The 20,195-nt window shown below is 42.0% G+C and overlaps 2 protein-coding genes and 1 pseudogene across 5 annotated transcripts in view; all 3 read left to right on the plus strand.

Moving 5' to 3' along the window:
- The window catches only part of fhod3a (formin homology 2 domain containing 3a), an 85,009-nt gene extending 74,773 nt beyond the window's left edge, over positions 1 to 10,236 (plus strand). For 3 of the 4 annotated variants that reach the window (XM_031586488.2, XM_031586490.2, XM_031586492.2), the window contains 8 exons: positions 370 to 489; positions 931 to 1,092; positions 1,401 to 1,591; positions 2,104 to 2,308; positions 4,309 to 4,332; positions 6,254 to 6,488; positions 7,240 to 7,413; positions 7,768 to 10,236. In XM_031586488.2, the coding sequence (XP_031442348.1) occupies positions 370 to 489; positions 931 to 1,092; positions 1,401 to 1,591; positions 2,104 to 2,308; positions 4,309 to 4,332; positions 6,254 to 6,488; positions 7,240 to 7,413; positions 7,768 to 7,850 (1,194 nt within the window). In that variant the 3' untranslated portion in view covers positions 7,851 to 10,236. The remainder of the gene's footprint in view (positions 1 to 369; positions 490 to 930; positions 1,093 to 1,400; positions 1,592 to 2,103; positions 2,309 to 4,308; positions 4,333 to 6,253; positions 6,489 to 7,239; positions 7,414 to 7,767) is intronic. The other variant, XM_031586489.2, reaches the window with a different exon arrangement.
- Positions 10,237 to 10,551: 315 nt separating this feature from the next.
- Positions 10,552 to 15,502, plus strand: LOC105903641 (annotated as a pseudogene).
- A 1,354-nt stretch (positions 15,503 to 16,856) lies between these two features.
- LOC105903692 (glutathione S-transferase A-like) lies at positions 16,857 to 20,091 on the plus strand. The gene is made up of 6 exons (XM_012831472.3): positions 16,857 to 17,243; positions 17,409 to 17,474; positions 17,845 to 17,950; positions 18,383 to 18,501; positions 19,087 to 19,175; positions 19,700 to 20,091. Exons 1-6 carry the CDS (start codon positions 17,076 to 17,078, stop codon positions 19,827 to 19,829), a joined length of 678 nt encoding a protein of 225 aa, XP_012686926.2. The 5' UTR covers positions 16,857 to 17,075; the 3' UTR covers positions 19,830 to 20,091.
- Positions 20,092 to 20,195: the final 104 nt, after the last annotated feature.

Consider the following 20,195-nt stretch of genomic DNA (forward strand, 5'->3'; position numbering starts at 1 on the left):
CAGGATGAGATTAATTCCAACCACTTGTTGAAGACTTCATTAAGAAACTGGAGTTTACTCCAAGTGAGAAACGTGCGTCATGAATGACATTCCTTGGGCCCAGAGTAGTGTTACCACCTACTGAGAACTTACTGGGGGATTGTTTTGTTTTGCCAAAACGTACAACATTTATTTTACGAATGTGCGCTTATACCATGTGTGTGTGTGTGTGTGTGTGTGTGTGTGTGTGTGTGTGTGTGTGTGTGTGTGTTTGTGTGTTTGGGTCTTTCACACAAAAGACTTAATTACAGATTTAGCGCTCCATAAATGAAGGGCGAGTGAAGGCCGTGTTTAACTGATGTTGTCACCCCTCCCTCCCTCCCCAAACAGGAAGTGGCCGAGCCCCTGCAGGATCTGAAGGAGGGGATGGAGCAGCTGGAGAAGAACAAGACGCTCCGCTACATCCTGTCCACGCTGCTCGCCATCGGCAACTTCCTCAACGGCTCCAGCGTGAGTGATGCCAGCACACGCCATGGCACGGCACAGCATGGCACGCTGCATGATGACATCATCAAAGTGGGCCCAGTAAATGAGAGGAGGCCACATGTGTTGTGTAACGATGACATGCTTCCAAAGTCCTGGGAATGCACTGTCAGAACACATGGTGTGTGCTTTGTGCAGAGTGAACCCAACTGGATGGAGAATTCTTCAGAAATCAGGCTTTTAAATTTGAAAAGTTTGGAAGTCGAGTAGCTCATAAGCTTTTATACATTTCCCATTTCTGACTTCTTTAAAATAGCAAAGTAACTTTACATCTTTCAGACTGTTTATACATAAAGCACATTTATATGTCACAACCCATGAACTAGTGAACTGTGTATGCATCATTTATCCTAACCCATGAACTAGTGGACTGTCTATTTATATGTGTATGTGGTTACGTTGGCGCAGGCTAAGGGCTTTGACCTGAGCTACCTGGAGAAGGTTCCAGAAGTGAAGGACACAGTGCACAAGCAGTCTCTGCTGCATCACGCCTGCGCCGTTGTGGTGGAGAACTTTCCCGAGGGCACAGACCTCTACTCGGAGATTGGCGCCATCACTCGTTCAGCCAAGGTATTGCACGTGCACACACACACACAATAACACATACACTCTCTCTCTCTCTCTCTCTCTCTCTCTCTCACACACACACACACACACACACACACACACACACACACACACACACACACATACACACACACACACACAAACACACACACAGTCATCCTTTTTTCTCCCGAGATAAAATTAAATGAAACAAGTTTAAGTATATAGCAACAAGTAGCAAGTAATGTCGCTACAAAGTCATTGCTGTGTGTTATGGTGTCAGTGTAAAGTTCAAAAATCACTTGTGATCATCTTTTTTACCCTGAATGCAGATTGACTTTGACCAGCTGCATGAGAACCTCACGTTGATGGAGCGACGCTGCAAAGCATCGTGGGACCACCTCAAGGTCGTCGCCAAACATGAAATGAAGCCGGCTTTGAAGCAGAAGATGTCCGACTTCGTGAAAGACTGCGCAGAGAGGATTATCATCCTGAAGATTGTACACCGTCGAATCATGAACAGGTCAGAGACATCATTTAACACCACAAATCCTCATAGAGACATGCAATATATTTGACTTATTACGTGATACACACTGTCCCTGTCCCTGAATGAATGCAGTGCAGAAGTTGTGACTATAATTAGAAACTGAACCTAGATGCACCTTTGATTTTAAACCGCTGACTAAATGCTGACTGCACACTTGAACATCATGAGAGGTTATTCTTTAGGTAGAGCACTAGTTGGCTCAGCATGATATTAATAACACCAAGGCCATCCTTTCATTTGTCAAGGAGCTCAGAACTGAAAGTTCCCGCTGTGTTGTTTGCAGATTTGAATGAGCCCTCTAAATCACTAAATGGAAATCTTAGAATGCAAAGATGGAAATGTGTTGTCCTGAGCGTATGCGTTCTGTTTTGCTTTGAGTTGTTACACTGTTATACTCCCCCTCCCTCAGAGGGTCCACGCTTTATACTGTTCTCCCCCTCCCTCAGAGGGTCCACGCTTTATACTGTTCTCCCCCTCCCACTCAGGTTCCACGCATTCCTGCTGTTCCTGGGCCACCCGTCGTATGGCGTACGTGACATCAGCGTGCACCGGTTCAGCAAGATCGTCAGCGAGTTTGCGCTGGAGTACCGCACCACCCGCGACCGCGTGCTCCAGCAGCGGCAGAAGAGGGCCGACCACCGCGAGCGCAACAAGACACGCGGCAAGATGATCATAGACGTCAACGCCCCCGTAAGTTTCTTACGCACACCACCACCTTTGACCTCTCATCTTTGCGGGGTGAACATCATCAGTCTTGATTGTGATCGTATCGTTCTTCTCAAGGGTGGGTTAGGTGAAGGCTTTGCATAAGGGCCCTGCTTTGGCTAATGGCCCAGGAGGTATGGGTTTACCGTTGCAATTCAATACTTTTGAATGAGAGATGAAAGACATTGATTGTGTGGCTGTACGTGTATTGTATTGTGTGTGAGTGTGTACTGTGCTTGGTGTAAGATTGCTCTATACGCCTCCGTACACTGTGACCCAGTGTGGGAGTTGAATTTGAGGCCTCTTACTCGTGTCTGCCCAGTTGTAATCAGGAAAATCAGCGATTGGACGGGGAAATTGCCTTTGATTACCACAAGGAAGCACAACAACACGGATCACATGCAGAGCCAGAGTTTATTAACATGCTCGCAGGCGTTTGATTGGCTGACGGCAGTGGGACTTGTGGTTAAAACTCTGTGGAGTCTCTGCGGTGAGACCACAGGCGCTCGGGGGACCTGCGTTGGCCCCTGCTGCTGGTCTGAGTGGTAGACTGAGCAGAGGGAGCAGGACTCCGCACCGCAGAGGTCACGGGGTCACGTCCACACCGTGGTGCAGCGTACCCCCTCCAGCTCCACAGTGGGGGCTCAGCTGTGCAAACAGAGAGGCTGTAAGAACTGCAATAACAATTATCATCTGCACGGGTGCCACGTTTCTCTCCTATTCATTCTTTCTCTCTCTCTCTCACACACACATTCATATACACTTACTCATTTATTCTCTTTCTTTTAATTTACAAACTCACATTCTGTCTCTGTTTTTACCAGTCCTTCTCTCTCTCTCCTTCTCTCTTTCTTTCATATACTCTCTCTCTCTCTCATGATCTCTCTCTCTGTGTCTCACCACCAAAGTATCCGTCGCCTTTGAAGACCACCTTTCAAATTAAGCGTTCTTTTCTAATATTCTTCAAAGCACAAACAAGCCCTGAAAACTGCTAATAATTAGAGCTACTAATTCGGACCAAATGTTGGTTTGCGGTTAGAGGAGTAGTGTTTTGGATGGAAGGGTAGATGGTGGTGGTTTGGGGGGGAAGGAGGCGTGATTAGGACACCACTTGTTTTTAGAGCTTTTACGGAATGTTCCGGCACTTGCTGGAGTTCAGATGAAAGCCCATAGTAGCATACATTCATATCTTAAATTCAGGTTCTAAAGGCTACAATTTTCCATGGGATTTACTAAAGCAACAACTGAATGGCTATTAATATCTATTTTTGCTTCTGGCTCTTTGGTGAGTCGTGGAGGGTGTGAGTCTCACAGTCTGAGAGTCGTGGCCACACACAAGGTCTCCATCTCAGAGAGGCCAGGGAGCAAGTGTGGCAGACATTACTGGTTGATCCCAGAGAGATTTAGGAGATCTGAGGTAGACGACGCCGATCGTCTACAGGTGAGCTCAGGGATTAGTCTGGGGAGGCCTGCACGCTCCAGGCTGTGTGTGTGTGTGTGTGTGTGTGTGTGTGTGTGTGTGTGTGTGTGTCCAAAGATGTGTGTGTGTGTCTGTGAGGACATCTAGCCTGCTATATGATCCCTGTGGCAACAATAGCAAACACGGCCTAGGGCCAGGGTGGTCCTTTTCTCTTTCTTCTTTCTTTTAGTCTCACACACGCACACATACAACTGCCAACACACACTCACACACATACACACAGCTATTAATATACACACACACATATATAAACACAAATACAGATATAAACACACACACAAACAGATATAAACAAACACACACATTGTCACAAACACAGATGTAAACACAAACGCACATAATAACACTCATGAACACACAGGCAGATCTGTACTAACAAACAAACACAGGCACACTCACACAGATGAACACAAACGCAAACCCTCTCTCTTCTCTCACTGTCTGTCATTCATTTCTTGGTTCTCACCGTCACCTCCTCCTTTTCCATTTCCTTTCTCTCCTGTAGAGCGATGACGAACTGGACGTTGAGGTATGATAATGATGATATGTTAGTGTGTGTGTGTGTCTTCACGCACGAGTGTGTATCCGCATGCAGCGATCTCTAACCTCACGAAATACCTTTGACTCTTTGTCTTCCTGCACCGTTCCGTCTCCGTCTGTGTTTGTGTTGGACGCGTCCACTCACAGAAGACGTAATGTCCTCCTGTGATTATTTGTTAAGGCTAAAGTATGTCTCCCTGTTGTCCACGAGCACAAAACCCCAGTCCTCGGGACGTGATGTGCTCTGTGTCCTGTCCTCACATTCACAGCGTGTGAATGATATGAGCCATGGTGTGTCTGCTAGTCAATGGGAACACAACTTTTAACCCACTTTGTCCTCTGTGTATTCCAGCATGGTGTTTCTGTATCATAAAGATCAAATCCATGAAAAAGAACTGACAATAACATTCTTAAAGATACTCAAATCAAGTCATCAGTGTTTGTTCCGACAAGGTAGAGGAGAATAATACAGGGCCTATGGTGCCGATGCCGGTGTGTGTGTGTGTGTGTGTGTGTGTGTGTGTGTGTGAGTGTGAGTGTGAGTGTGAGTGTGTGTGTGTGTGTGTGTGTGTGTGTGCGTGTTCTTCCCAGCTAGGGGGGGATCTTTTGAGATGGATGACTGTTTAGGTGTGACCTTATTTATCTCCAGGGGTGTCAGGTTTGTGTTGGGCCCATGTGGCCTACTGCTGGAACAGATGTCTCTTGTTAGGCCTGTAATTGGCTGTTCGGCTTGGATGCCTCCGTAAGGGAGTCCAAGAGGAGAGGAAAAAAAACACAGATTGGATCGAAACTCGCATAGCAGGAATGACGCTGGAATGGATCCGGGTCCCGATGCGCAGGTCTGATGGGCCCTTGCCAAAATAGAACCAGAACACTGCCAGGTCTGGGCCTGAGATGTTCCTCTGTCAGTCCGTCTTGAGAAAAGAACCAGCAGCCCGAAAACATAAGGGGTGTTTGAAAGTGTTTGAGAGGGGTGCTTGAGATGGGTGTTTGAGATGAGTGTTTGAGGGTGCTTTGGAGGCCTGTGAGGTTAGGAGAACATAGCAAAGAGGGGCCACAGGCTGTTGCCTTTTATGGCAGTGTACTGTTGTCATAATTATGAGACCATAGAAAAACAGTAAAGAAGAGATACCCCAAAAAATTTGAGACATTCTATACTCCAGAATGTAAACTCAGGTATACCCTGAAGAAAGCCGTAGTCGTCGTTGGTGATTAAGATAATATTTTGGGGTATATGGAGTGTGTGGCTATTCACTCTTTCTGAGTCAGTGCGAGACCCACCAAACCCATCTGAACTCTATTAGATTAGCATATTAGATTAAGTGCTGCTCCGCTCCCTGAGTGCCCGTCTTTGGGTTTACATCCCGAATGAGGAACGGTCATTTGAACAGAGCGCAAAAAGCATTTATTAGGGTGGACATGTTTCCCCTCTGCTTACTTGGTCTGCACCAGTAATGCCGGAAAGTGTCATAAACTAAGATCCATTGCATACTAATTACTGTCTAGGGTGTGATAACGGTCAAGCCTTAAAAACAGCCAGACCGCTCATCCATCTACTAATGCGCGTGTTTATGTGAGCATTTGTGAATGTGTGCGTCAACTTTTGTCCATTTGTGTGAATGCATGTGTGTCTACCTACACATGTGTGCTAGTGCTTATTTGAATGCGCACCCTAACATGTCTGTGTGCATCTGTGTGTATGTGTATGTTTATCTGCACATTCAACCAAATGTGTGCATTGATTTGTACATGTGTGTTGTCTGTGTGTCCAAATATGTGTTGATGTATGTACATATCTGTTTGTGCGGTTGCTTTTGTGTGTATATTTCTCTGTGCATGTTTAAAAATATGTGTGCATTAACATTGAATTAATATCTGTCTGTATGTGTGTGTGTGTGTGCATTGTGTAGTCTGGCCGGTTAGGGGGAGGTGGCGGAGGTGGTGGCAGTAGTGGTGGCGGTGGTGGCAGCGGTGGGCCCAGCGGGGCTCAGGAGAGCCAGCAGCCTCAGGGCCTGGGTCACGCAGCGGACGCCGCCGAGCACGAGAGCATGAAGGCTGTGCTGAAGAGCACCCTGCAGGGCGGCGACAAAGAGCCCTCCATGGTGCCCGGCCAGCGCATTCGAACACGGACCAGGCCCAGCAGAGGTCAGTGTTCACCTGTGTAATACATTGTAGGAGGCATTGTATTCACTCTAGCACAAGGGTGGTACAGTTTCAATGAGTACATTAGTTCAGTGGACAGAGACACTGTTTTCACTCTAGCACAAGGGTGGCTCAGTAACAATGAGCACACTAGTTCAGTGGACAGCATTTGCATCCATAATGTCTTCCCCTCTGTAACAGCTGGAGAGCTTGAAATGCATCAGACTCTTAGAACAGAGACTCGTCAAATGTAATATTTGCACTAATATGAATGTTCAAAACAATAATAATTCAATTATTTTTAGTAATTAAAATAAACTGAACTGAAATAGAACTATGAAAGGAAGACTATGGTCAAAATCAGTGTGCTAATTATAGCAGGACATACCCTTGTGAAATAATTATTTACATTAAATCCTTTTGAGAAGGTCCAATATTTATTAGTCATCTTTACTGAGAACAGTATGGTATCAATAGGATTACACTAGGTAATACTGATTAATAATGTTTTTATACAGTGTCATGTACAATGATGAAATGAAGTTCTTAAGAGTCAGGAGAGGCTGCAAGTTGTTCTCCCTCCACTATCAGGTCGCACAGCCTGGTCCAGTATTGATTGATCAGTTTTACTGAGCACAGTAAAGAACCCATAGGATTATCAACTCATTTGTTACAGTGTCTTTAGTATTAAAATTATGAAATTATGTTCTTGAGCGTCAACAGAGGCTACACATTGTCATTCTTCCTCTGTCAGGTCGCACAGCCTGGTCCTCGGCAGCCAATGAGGACGCGGTGTCCTCGACAGCCAATGACGACGCAGAGGACGCGGACGAGATCATGGAGCGCATTGTGAGGTCGGCTACGCAGGGGCCTAGTAAAAGGGCCGAGCCACGGGAGAGGAGGCGGTCCCGCGCCAACCGCAAGTCACGTACGTCCGCTATCTCACACTGCTAGCTGATAACACTCTGCTACCAGCCGGGGGGAAGGATTTCACTGTGGCTGAGCCTTCATGCAAAGGAGAGGCTCAGCTCTGTTTTTTTATCAACCATCAGTAGAGGCTGATGAAACAAAAGTTATCATTTATAGTAAGGTGGTTAGAATATATCAGTTATAGAGCTGAAGAGCTTAAGTGAGTATATTACAACAGAGTGAGGGGATGAGATGAGTTCCAATGAGTTTCTACTCAGTGTGTACAAAGTGAGGTGCTAGTTCAGCGTCTATGGCTTTAGAATGTCATGGTTTCAAATACATTCCCATCATGTGCCTTTGTGTTTGCCCACAGTGAGGAGGACCCTGAAGAACGGGCTGACGCCGGAGGAAGCACAAGCTCTGGGATTGGCTGACAACCCAGAGATGCCAGTGTGAAAAAATCAGAATGTACATCTGAAACTTTGCGGACACACACCCCTTACCGACCTTCTGGAGCGCACACAACCTCTCCACGATACCCCACACCCCACCAACCCCATCACACTCCGGGCCTTCCCTTTACCACCGCCCACAACATTCATCAGCCAATCACAAGCCCTTCAACAACCCTTCCTCCCTGCAGCTGATGCCGCCATCGCTACTGTATGTGTCCATGTAACTTCCCGTGGCGTTGTAGTCATATGTGTGTGTTTACCTCCCTTGTTAGGTGTCGCAGAAACATGGGCAGAATGCATTTTTTAAATTAAACAAACTGTGGGTTGTTTCCGAGAGAGGGACATCGATGAGAAGAAGAAGAATCTTGTTTGGAAGAAACAATTATGACCTGGAGTGAAAAAGTGAAGCATTTGTTACGATTGTGACTTGGGGTTTGATCCGATCATCTCGCAATGTTTATTGTTGTGGCTATTTTTTTATCTTTAGGGAACTTATTCAAGAACGGTACGCCTATTGCCTAGCGGATACAGCAAAAGAGCAAGAGACAACAACCACAGACTCTTAATTTCAAATATGTTCATCTGAAAATAATTGTAACAACCCAAGTAAAACAATGAATAGCTCTTTCCCTTCACACTACTTTCAGTTTGGCTTTGCAATTACACAAACTCATGTACTGTCCTGATATGAAATATACTTGGGAATACAGGTCTGTAATCATGCAGAAATAAGGCATTTACACTCACACACACACCTACATAAAGAAGGCCTTCTACTGAATACCAAACTGTGTGATGTAGGATGAGCAGTGGTATCCTTTCCTTATCCTATCCTTGTAGAGTTGTTACACATGGGTGTAGATTCAGGATTTTGAGGGTTACCCTTCTGTATTAGGGTGTGTTTGCTCAGTGATAAGGGATGCCCATCTTGTTCTAGAAGTCGCCATTAGCTTAGCTTTCTTGTCTCTCAGAGGCCTTCTCAGTCCACACCTTTGATGTTTGAAATTCACCTCTTGTCACCATTGACTGCGTTGCTCATCTCATCATTACACTATTTGCCAATCTGCATGTCTCCACCTTCTGTGCTTGCTTTAACTCTGAGCACATTGCCAGCTCTTCTGCCACCTCTCCCCTGCCCTTGGGAGATCTTTATATTAACTTGGCACGGAGTTGTTTGCTGAGACACATATTGGACAGTGATGAACGCTGCAAAAGAGACGTCAATTGCTTTTAGAGACTTGATTTTAGAAGTTGTTACTGACACACTGTCCACTTGAAGTTAGAGGAAGACAGGGGTAATTTAAAGGGAAGGTTTTTTTTTATTATTTTACAGGTAATTTTCCAGAATGACAAAGTATCTTCAACCCAATGACGTCTTTTGTTATTGTGTCCGCTCATCATGAGTGTCGAAGGTTTTAGTTTGGTATGTGCCTTCCTGCAACATGAGGCTGTAGATCTTGAGAAGGTAGTTTCCCGATTCATTTACAGCACATATGATCAAGACTACAGATCACCATCAGAGCTCAAGTCAGTTGGATTAGTGTACAACAATGTTTTTCCATAGATCATCTTTTGGAAAATATTGATTAGGATACAGAAAGTCTGCAAGAAGCTGATTGTTTTGTTGTTGTTATTATTGTTTTTGTGTCATTTCCAGGTACTATATTACGATTTCATTATTTATTGAGGAGATTCACAGTAATATTTGAGAAGAACATTGGGATTTTGATAAACAATGCTGTTCGAGAACCGTAGATCAGTTTATGACGCGGTAGTCTGGCACCGTAATCCTAAACTCTTGCGTGTGACATTCATGGAACCATTGTCATAATTATTGAAAGTGAGAGAGGATCTCATTCAGACTCCTTTCTAGTCAATCTTATACTGGAAATTGTAAAAAGGACAAATGTGTACAAAAATTATAAACATTTAAAAGAAGGATATTGTAAAAAAAAAAAAATACTAAAAAAAAAAGTATGTAAATGCCCTGCTTTGTTGTCAAGTTTGTTTGTTATGTAATGTTATTTTTTGTAATTTCTGTAGAATAGTGTATTATAGACAAAGAGCAGTGTTATTCTATTAACTGTAATTTAAGAGAAAAGAAGAAGCCATGCATGGTCACAAATATTAAAATACATACTAACTCCTTTTTTGGAAACGGCTTTCAACCACAATTTTGTTTGGTTTTGTTTTAAACTATCCATAACTTTCTGCTTTTTTCAGATTCTTGTCAGCTCATAACTCCATATAAAAATGAATGAAATGCTGTCACATTGTGGAATTAGATGCCTACACTGTTTTGAAGCTCCTGTCTTTGAATTTACTTGTCCACTGGAAACAGTAGACTACATATACACAACCTGCAATAAAGCCTTGTATGATCAGAACATGGGTTTCATTATCTTTTGTCTAGACAGCCCTTTAAATGTTAATTTTGCCGAGTCACTTTGAAAAGAATGGAAACGATGTGTGTGTGTGTAAACGTGAAAGATGTCTGTCTATGGAACAGAATGCACAGTCATGCTCAAACTTGACTCGGCAGGGAGATGTCAACTAATGAGTCTATAGTCTATTATCTACCACTAAACTATATATTCATACTACAAGATAACCACATCGTTCCGTTTGGCAGCGCATTCGTTCTTTTGAGTGTGTGAAGAAGGAAGAAAGCACTGATTCCGAGATCATGGCCAAGAGTTGTGTGGGGATCTGGCTCCACTCCGTGCTGGCAAGTCATGATCGCCCTGGAGGAAAAACTACTGCAAGGCTCCAATACAGAAGCTGCTGTCCTTTAGCAAAGGGGACCACAGATCCAAAGAAGTATTAGACATCAACCCGAGGGCACAGGTAGTCTATGATTACTAGGATATTTTATTTTAACCATCTTTTTTGACATAACAGGTTGCATTTTTATGTTGTTTATAATTACACAAAGATGGAGTTTAATTTTGACACACTGCATACAGTACACTAGGACCCCTGGGTGGTCTGAGTTCCTGTCCCCCTCCTATAATGTTTCTTTTCTCTTCTCTCATATTCCTCAGTGCCTGTCACCTCTTCCCTGTTTCTGACAATCTTGGGAAGAGGTATGCTATCTATTCTCAACACTAAATGTAATAACTATCCCCTTTCTATACTGTCATCCAACACTGATCAAAGTCTTATTATAATCATAATGTTCCACTCTACACTATAATGTTTATAGTATGGTAGTATTTTTGTATATTTTGTGATATGATAGCGTCACATGGTGTAAGATAAGCCTGTGACTAGTTAGCTTGGGGATAACGACTAGCATCGCCGTTTATTTAGCATGCTGTTGTTATCCACTGTAGGAGGTTGGGAGCCTTGAAGGAGAGCCAGAACCCAGCAACTGATTGCTGTTGTTTATTTGCAGGTGGGTCATTGTTTTCATTTATGTTGTGGTTTGTACATTCATTTTGTTCTGACCTATGATACTGACATTGTTTTTCTGGCCTATGATACACCCAGGACGCTGTGCTCGTCTAGTAAGCGTCGTTTAGCACTGCCGTCTGTGCAAGCACGGCAATCCAGACTCTTCGCATTTGTAGTTCCACGTTGGTGGCGTCCCTCTCTACCTTCAAGAAGCTTTTGAAGACCCAACTCTTCAGAGAGCACCTCCCTTCCTAACTGGCACCTTGACTAGCGCTTAACTTGCACTTCAGCAGTTACATTCCTGCACTTCTTTTTCCTTTCTAGGTCGTTTTTCTAATTCTTATGTAAAGTAGTATTTATTGTTACACCATGTTTTGTATTGCTCTTAGCTAGACTGTTCTCTCCCTTGTACGTCGCCTTGGACAAAAGCGTCTGCTAAATGACTAAATGTAAATGATACTGACATACTACTAGTACTAGGTCTCGCTAGCATTTATGCTAATAGGCTAGCTAGGCAAGCTAGCCTCCTGTATGGTTTCAGTACTAGGCTAGTTTTTAGAATGTATGTGGGTAAGTTTGTAGAGCAATTGTTCAAACTAGTGTGTTTCTGCTTTTACATTTGTATGAATTGGGTATGTTGTGTGGGTTACCTGCGTCCTGTTTCTGACAATCTTGGGAAGAGGAGGTTGGGAGCCTTAAAGGAGAGCCAGAACCCAGCAACTGATAGCTGTTGTTTATTCGCAGAGAAAATAAAATCCATCAAAGAGTCTCGTTGTTCGGACGTCATCATTCATACCATTAAGCACATTTCAACGCAGGGAATTAACCCACCGGTTACACATGGTTTTACCTTTGTTTAAAAAGTGTTGAGTCATCGTTGACTCAGCATTTCCCCTAACAGCTACCTGCTTTCAAACATGGAGATCACATCCTGAATGTATCCTACGCTGCCGTCTTGTACCTTGAGGTAGGTTCATAGGGTCAAAGCCTCAAAGGTGTCAACAAGTGAGTGCAACAATTCTGAATGTGCATGAAAATGAAAAAAGTGCCCTCTTCAAGTTTGTATACAGTATCCTCTGCCCTCCACATCACTTGGAACGATACAATCGTGTTGCTGTTATTCACAACCAGTAACTAAAACATGTCAGCATGACTTTGCAAAAAGTTAGTGGTTTTCTTCTGATGCCTATACATCAAAGCACAACGTGGGGATGCCTTTGTCCCAGCCTTCTCTGTCACGCTCTGTTGGTCTTGAATGCCAGAGCGCCATAGATCACATCTGCCTAAATGGACGATGCTTTTAATTGTACTGTATGTCTGTAACCTGTAGAGCCAGTTCAGGTCCCAGGGCACTCCACTGATCCCAGAAGGCCAAGCAGAACAGGCTCTGATGTACCAGCGCATGTTTGAGGGACAAACACTATACCAGAAAATCAGTATGTATAGAATATCTTATAAAATACTTCTGTTTATATATTTTATTCATAAATTCACAAATATGACAAGGTACTCCACTGAACATTGTGTTTGTCTTGCAGTATATGTATTGTTGTATAATGAAAATTTCATACAGTGGCTTGAAAAAGTATTCCCACCCCCCATCACAATTTTCTGTTTTACAAAAGATACTAACACATGTTTTCCCAATCAGTATTAGCATTTTGAACACCTACTTAAAATAAATTATTACAAAACTAAGATATTCTGCTTGCCTGTACATTAATACTTAGCGAGGGCCCTTTGCGGCAAGAGCAGCTTTAATTCATCAGAGGTGAGACAGTACCAGCTTTGCACTTTCTCCTGCAGTGTTTTCCCCCTTGTTTGGGTAAAATGTATATAGAAACATCTAAACTGATGGGATGAGGGGTCCTGGACTGCAGCGCCACAGACTTTCAGTAGAATGTTGATCAGGGGTTTAGCCGAACCATTCTGAAATATTCATTTTTATTGTCCTGGAGCCACATCAGTGTTGCTTTAGCCCTGCTGGTAAGTAATCCCTTTCCCAACACCTAGTTTTACAACAGACTGCAACAGGTTTTCTTGTGGGTTAGGTTGTGTGTTTTGGGGTGATGTGTGGACAGTCGTGGCCTCCATCACCAGTTAATATCTTCCTCAAATGCTTGGTTTGGGGGACAGGCTTTTCTACACAGCATCATGGTGGAGTGATGCAACTTCCACTTTATCTATAAGGATCCAATGGGGCTCAATTGGACATCAAAACACTTAGATACCTTCTCACGTACGCATTTGAATCACCTTGTCTCTTTCAGCTTCATTCCCTCTGTTATTTCATTATCTGGCTGATGATCGCAAGAAGAGTGTATTATTCATGTATCCAGAGGGAGATCTGTACTTTAACCACTCATAATCAGTTATGGTCAATTGTGAATATTATTATTATTTATTGTGAATAATTTGTCATCTGCCTTAAACTAGAACTCAAAAGCACAGGGATGTGAATACTTATGCAAGTAGTATATTTTAGTTTTTTTATTTATTTATTTTCAACGTTAGGAGAAAAATCGCTTATTTTGCCTTTTGTAAATGTAATTGTAAAAATTATGATTTCCTGAGGGGGGTGGGTGAATAATCTTTTAAGCCACTGTGAAAATGCAATTCAACATTTCAGAATACTATATTAATCAAACCATAGCAATTTAACACCTCAAAATGTAGCTAGCATTTTTCTTGCCAGAACACGTGATAATTACTCACCACTAAAATCCCTAATCCAGAGACTTAAAATGAATAAAAAAATAAATAACCAAAACACCACATCACAATCAGAGTAACCATTCCAGAAACATTCACTATGTGAGAACGGTGTGTGAGATTTTTCACATGGCCGATGTGTCCACCAGGTGACATTGTGTACTACAACTTAGGATGAGAGGCATGACTCCACAATAAAGAGAAACAAGGAGACTCTGGCAGCTGAACTCAAGATGTGGGAGGGATACTTGGAGAAGGTGCTTTCATAGTTTACACACACACACACACACACACACACACACATACAGGCATATGCACGCCACACACACACACTCATATCTATTACTTCTAAATTCACCTTAAAAGAACCACTGCAGCCACTGTGTTCTGCCCTTTTTAATTGTATAAGTATGTGGTACATAGTTCACCATTTAATTAATTGGAATTGGAATAATGGCAAGACCAAGGGGAAATGATATTGTAGTCTGAAGGAACTTTTAAATGATTTGTGTCTTTATAACTAAATACATATATGTCTTCATTTACATTAATTCATACACACTTTACACTTTTAGCAAAACCAACCCTCAGTACTGAGAGAGGAGGTGTACAGTCATCAGCAAGTGTGTGGCATCAGAACTGAACTTAACTGTCAGCACCCTGTTCTACCTGTTAAGCTACAGAAACATAAAAAACTGAAACAGGAACAACACTTCTTGAAACAGGAACAACACTTGTATTTGGTCTGTATTAGTCAGCACTGAATACTTATAAACTAGTCAAGTCTTGTGTTTTACAGAAGGAGCCATGATCATATCTCGCTGTGAAGTCATTCTCATTGGCTGATGTCCTTGTCTTTCCTGTAGTTGCCTGTGCTGTGGCCTTTGAGTACGATAAATATCTGCATAATCCAAAAGGCTATGGTGGGCTATTATAATATGCATTTAAAGGGTGAATGGGTAATATGATGGATCTATTTATTGATTGAGTCCTTGTAATGTCTGGTTATAATAATTATGTACCCTGATATAGAAGGTCACAGTAGAGATAAATAAGACATTGGGAGTCTTACACTATGCTGGAGTCTAAACTAGTGAATCTAAAATGATGGGCAAGAGAATGAGTTTGGGCTTCACTCCTTGTGGTAGAATTATAATCACCCTGGAGGAGAAACTATTGCAGAGCTCACTGACTTATTATTATATGAATGTGCCCTAACGTAGTATTTCACAGTAGAGGTATCCCAGACTTGAGGCTTACTATCCGATCCTTGATTCTAAATTATTGAATCTAGAACTCTGATGAAGAGCATGACAGTTCCGTGGGTACTGGGTTCTACTCCTTGCTGAAGGAGGAAGAGACACGACCGACCGACTGACTTACTTACTGTATTATTTTGTTGTGCCCTAATGCAGAATGTCCCAGAAGAAGTATCCCAGACTGGGGGCGTACTACACCATGCTGAAGGACCGGCCCAGTATCAAAGCCACCTGGCCCCCTCACTGGCTGGAGGGCCCTGGGTCAGACCTCATTAAAGACCTTTGAGACCTCCAGTGTCCAGCTGCTATCCCAGAATATCACATTAGGATCTTCACCTGGCACTACATACTCCTAAAGCTTCCATACCAAATACCCAGGGCTTTATGTGAACTGTTCTGTAGTTTTTTAACGGGTGTTTTCATATTTTCTTTAGTTGACATTTAGTTACCTAAGGTGTAATACTTGATTACAGAATGTCATCAGTTACATGAATGTGTAACTAATAAATAAACTAAATTCACATACTCAGTTATGGCTGTCTTTACTAATTTTTGGACAATGACTAGAAATTAATATATGGCATAAATACTGCCATATCGATAAAAAGTATGCAATCACATAAGTGAAAAAACTAATCAGTGGATAAAAAACATCAGGTACAACTCCTTGGATTGACTAGATAGGAAAATGCTCAGTGAAGCCAAATTTCAGTAAGATGTCCAATACAGTATGTACAGTACAAATATGTGCTTGATGCACATTAGCACTATAGATGCACTGAGAACGTTTTTTAACCAGGATCTACAACTTTTTTGTGTAGAATTACAGAAAATACTACGTATGATGTTTTTCTAAACAAAGTTCAGGAGAAGGTACAGAAATTCTGTTCGAGAACCGTAGGTAGTCTGGCACCGTAATCCTAAACTCTTGCATGGGACATTCATGGAACCATTGTCATAATTAATGTGAGAGAAGATCTCATTCAGACTCCTTTCTAGTCAATCTTATCCTGGAAATTGTAAAAAGGACAAATGTGTACAAAAATTATAAACATTTAAAAGGATATTGTAAAAATGCCCTGCTTTGTTGTCAAGTTTGTTTGTTATGTAATGTTATTTTGCATTTTATTTCTGTAGAATAGTGTATTATAGACAAAGAGCAGTGTTGTTCTATTAACTGTAATTTAAGAGAAAACAAGAAGCCATGCATGGTCACAAATATAAAAATACATACTAACTCCTTTTTTGGAAACGGCTTTCAACCACAATTTTGTTTGGTTTTGTTTTAAAATATCCATAACTTTCTGCTTTTTTCAGATTCTTGTCAGCTCATAACTCCATATAAAAACGAATGAAATGCTGTCACATTATGGAATTAGATGCCTACACTGTTTTGAAGCTCCTGTCTTTGAATATTTACTTGTCCACTGGAAACAGTAGGCTACATAAACACAACTTGCAATAAAGCCTTGTGTGAGCAGAACATGGGTTTCTGTTTTCTGTCATGTTAATTTTGATGAGTCACTTTGAATAGAATGGGAACTATGTGTGTGTGTGTGTGTTTGTAAACGTGAAAGATGTCTGTCTATGGAACAGAATGCACAGTCATGCTCAAACTAGACTAGGCAGGGAGATGTCAACTAATGAGTCTATAGGCTATTATGGGTGTAGGCGGAAGGATTACATAATGCAACCACTCTTGTGTTTGCATTACGGAAGCGAACTGTGGGCGTGTCGTAATTTTCCCCTCTACCACTAAACTATATATTCATACTACAAGATAACCGCGTTGTTCCGTTTGGCAGCGCATTCGTTCTGTTGAGTGTCTGAAGAAGGAAGAAAGCACTGATTCCAAGATCATGGCCAAGAGCATGACACTTCTCTGGGGATCTGGCTCCCCTCCGTGCTGGCGAGTCATGATCGCACTGGAGGAGAAACTACTACAAGGCTACAATCAGAAGCTGGTGTCCTTTGGCAAAGGGGACCACAGATCCAAAGAAGTATTAGACATCAACCCGAGGGCACAGGTAGGCTATGATTACTTGAATCCTTTATTTTAACCATCTTTTAGTTCATGATGTGCGTTAACTGGCGTCTTCCTCATCCACAACGAACGTTTGACTCGAGCATGGTTTTACCTTTGTTTAAAAAGTGTTAAGTCATAGTTGACTCATCATTCCCCCCCCTAACAGCTACCTGCTTTCAAACATGGAGATAACATCCTGAATGAATCCTACGCTGCCGTCTTGTACCTTGAGGTAGGTTCATTGGGTCTGTTATCCTAAAAGTATCAACAAGTGAGTGCAAAAATTCTGAATGTGTATCAAAATGAAAAAAGTGCCCTCTCCAAGTTTGTGTACAGTATCCTCTGCCCTCCACCTCACTTGGAACGATAAAAATCGTGTTACTGTTATTCACAACAAGTAACTGTCAGCATGACTTTGCAAAAAGTTAGTGGTTTTCTTCTGGTACCCATTCATCACAGCACAAAGTGGGGATGACTTGCACTTTGTCTTTGTCCCAGCCTTCTCTGTCACGCTCTGTTGGTCTTGAATGCCAGAGTGCCATAGATCACATCTGCCTAAATGGACGATGCTTTTAGTTGTACTGTATGTCTGTAACCTGTAGAGCCAGTTCAGGTCCCAGGGCACTCCACTGATCCCAGAAGGCCAAGCAGAACAGGCTCTGATGTACCAGCGCATGTTTGAGGGACAAACACTACACCAGAAACTCAGTATGTATAGAATATCTTATAAAATACTTCTATCTATACATTTTATTCATAAATTCACAAATATGACAAAGGACCAAACTGAACATTGTGGTTGTCTTGCAGTATATGTAAATATTCATAGACACCCCCCCTCCCCCCAGCAGCCTTTTGTCTTTTGTAATTGTAGAAATTATGATTTCCCGAGGCGGGTGGGTGAAATATGTTTTAAGCCACTGTAAAAATGTAATTTAGCATTTCAGAATACTATATCAAACTAAGCCATGAGGATTTAACACCTCAACATTTAGCTACCACTAAAATGCCAGTAATTCCTCATCTAGAGACTAAATAAATAAACAAAACACCATATCACAATCAGAGTAACCATTCCAGACACGTTCACTGTGTGAGAACGGTGTGTGAGATTTTTCACATGGCCGATGTGTCCACCAGGTGACATTGTGTACTACAACTTACGTGTCCCAGAGGATGAGAGGCATGACTCCACAATAAAGAGAAACAAGGAGACTCTGACAGCTGAACTCAAGATTTGGGAGGAATACTTGGAGAAGGTGCTTTCATAGTTTACACACACACTCATGCACACACATACACACACACACACACACACACACACATAAGAGCATGAACACCCACGCCACACACACAGACATACACACACACACACACACACACACACACTCACACACACACACACACTCATATCTATTACTTCGAAATCCGCCTTAAAAGAACCACTGTAGCCACTGCATACCGCCCTTTTTCAGTATATACTTATGTGGTACATAGTTCACCATATTGAATTAATTGGAGTCGTAATAGGGGAAGTTATATTGTAGTCTGAAGGAACTTTTAAATGATTTGTGTCTTCACCACTAAATAAATAAATATCTTCATTTATATTTATTCATACACACTTTACACTTTTATCAAAACCAACCCTCAGTACTGAGAGAGGAGGTGTACAGTCATCAGAACTGAACTTAACTGTCAGCACCCTGTTCTACCTGTTAAGCTACAGAAACATAAAAACTGAAACAGGAACAACACTTCTTGAAACAGGAACAACACTTGTATTTAGTCTGTATTAGTCAGCACTGAATTCTTATAAACTAGGCGAGTCTTGTGTTTTACAGATGGAGCCAGGATCATATCTTGCTGGGAGGTCATTCTCATTGGTTGATGTCCTTGTCTTTCCTGTAGTTGCCTATGCTGTGCGCTTTGGGTAAGATAAATAACTGCATAATTCAAAATGCTATGTAGGGTCATAATATGTCTTTAAAGGGTCAATGGGTAATATGATGGATCTATTTATTGATTGAGTCCTTGTAATGTCTGGTTATAATGATTATGTACCCTGATATAGAAGGTCACAGTAGAGATAACTCTGACATTGGGAGTACAACACTATTCTGGAGTCTAAACTAGTGAATCTAAAATTATGGGCAAGAGAATGAGGTTGGGCTTCACTCCTTGTGGTAGAATTATAATCACCCTGGAGGAGAAACTATCGCAGAGCTCACTGACTGATTATTATATGAATGTGCCCTAACATAGAATTTCACAGTAGAGGTATCCCAGACTTGAGGCTTATTATCCGATCCTTGATTCTAAATTATTAAATCTAGAACTATGATGAAGGGCATGACAGTTCTGTGGGTTCTGGGTTCTACTCCTTACTGAAGGAGGAAGAGACACGACCGACCGACTGACTTACTTACTGTATTATTTTGTTGTGCCCTAATGCAGAATGTCCCAGGAGAAGTATTCCAGACTGGGGGCGTACTACACCATGCTGAAGGACCGGCCCAGTATCAAAGCCACCTGGCCCCCTCACTGGCTGGAGGGCCCTGGGTCAGACCTCATTAAAGACCTTTGAGACCTCCAGTGTCCAGCTGCTATCCCAGAATATCACATTAGGATCTTCACCTGGCACTACGTACTCCTGAAGCCTCCATACCAAATACACAGGGATTTATGTGAACTGTTTTGTAGTCTTTTTAAAATTATGTTTTTTAACGGGTGCTTTTTTTGTATTTTCTTAAGTTAACTTTAAATTACCTAAGGTAACATTGTGTAATACTTGATTAGAGAATCAGTTACACAAATAAATATATAAATAAATAAAATTCACATACTAAGTTGTGGCTGTCTTTACTAATTTTTGGACAATGACTAGAAATGAATAAATGGCACAAATACTGCCATATCGATAGAAAGTATGCAATCACATAATCGAAAAAAC

This window comes from Clupea harengus, chromosome 19 (assembly GCF_900700415.2).
Source record: "Clupea harengus chromosome 19, Ch_v2.0.2, whole genome shotgun sequence".
NCBI classification, from domain to species: domain Eukaryota; kingdom Metazoa; phylum Chordata; class Actinopteri; order Clupeiformes; family Clupeidae; genus Clupea; species Clupea harengus.

Bases quoted from the DNA above. Each gene is read 5' to 3' on its own strand.
- LOC105903692 (XM_012831472.3), top strand. From the start codon at position 17,076: ATGGCCAAGAGCATGACACTTCTCTGGGGATCTGGCTCCCCTCCGTGC. The intron at 17,244-17,408 runs GTAGGCTATGAT...CCCCCCTAACAG, and splicing joins ACATCAACCCGAGGGCACAG to CTACCTGCTTTCAAACATGG. The intron at 19,176-19,699 runs GTAAGATAAATA...GCCCTAATGCAG, and splicing joins GCCTATGCTGTGCGCTTTGG to AATGTCCCAGGAGAAGTATT.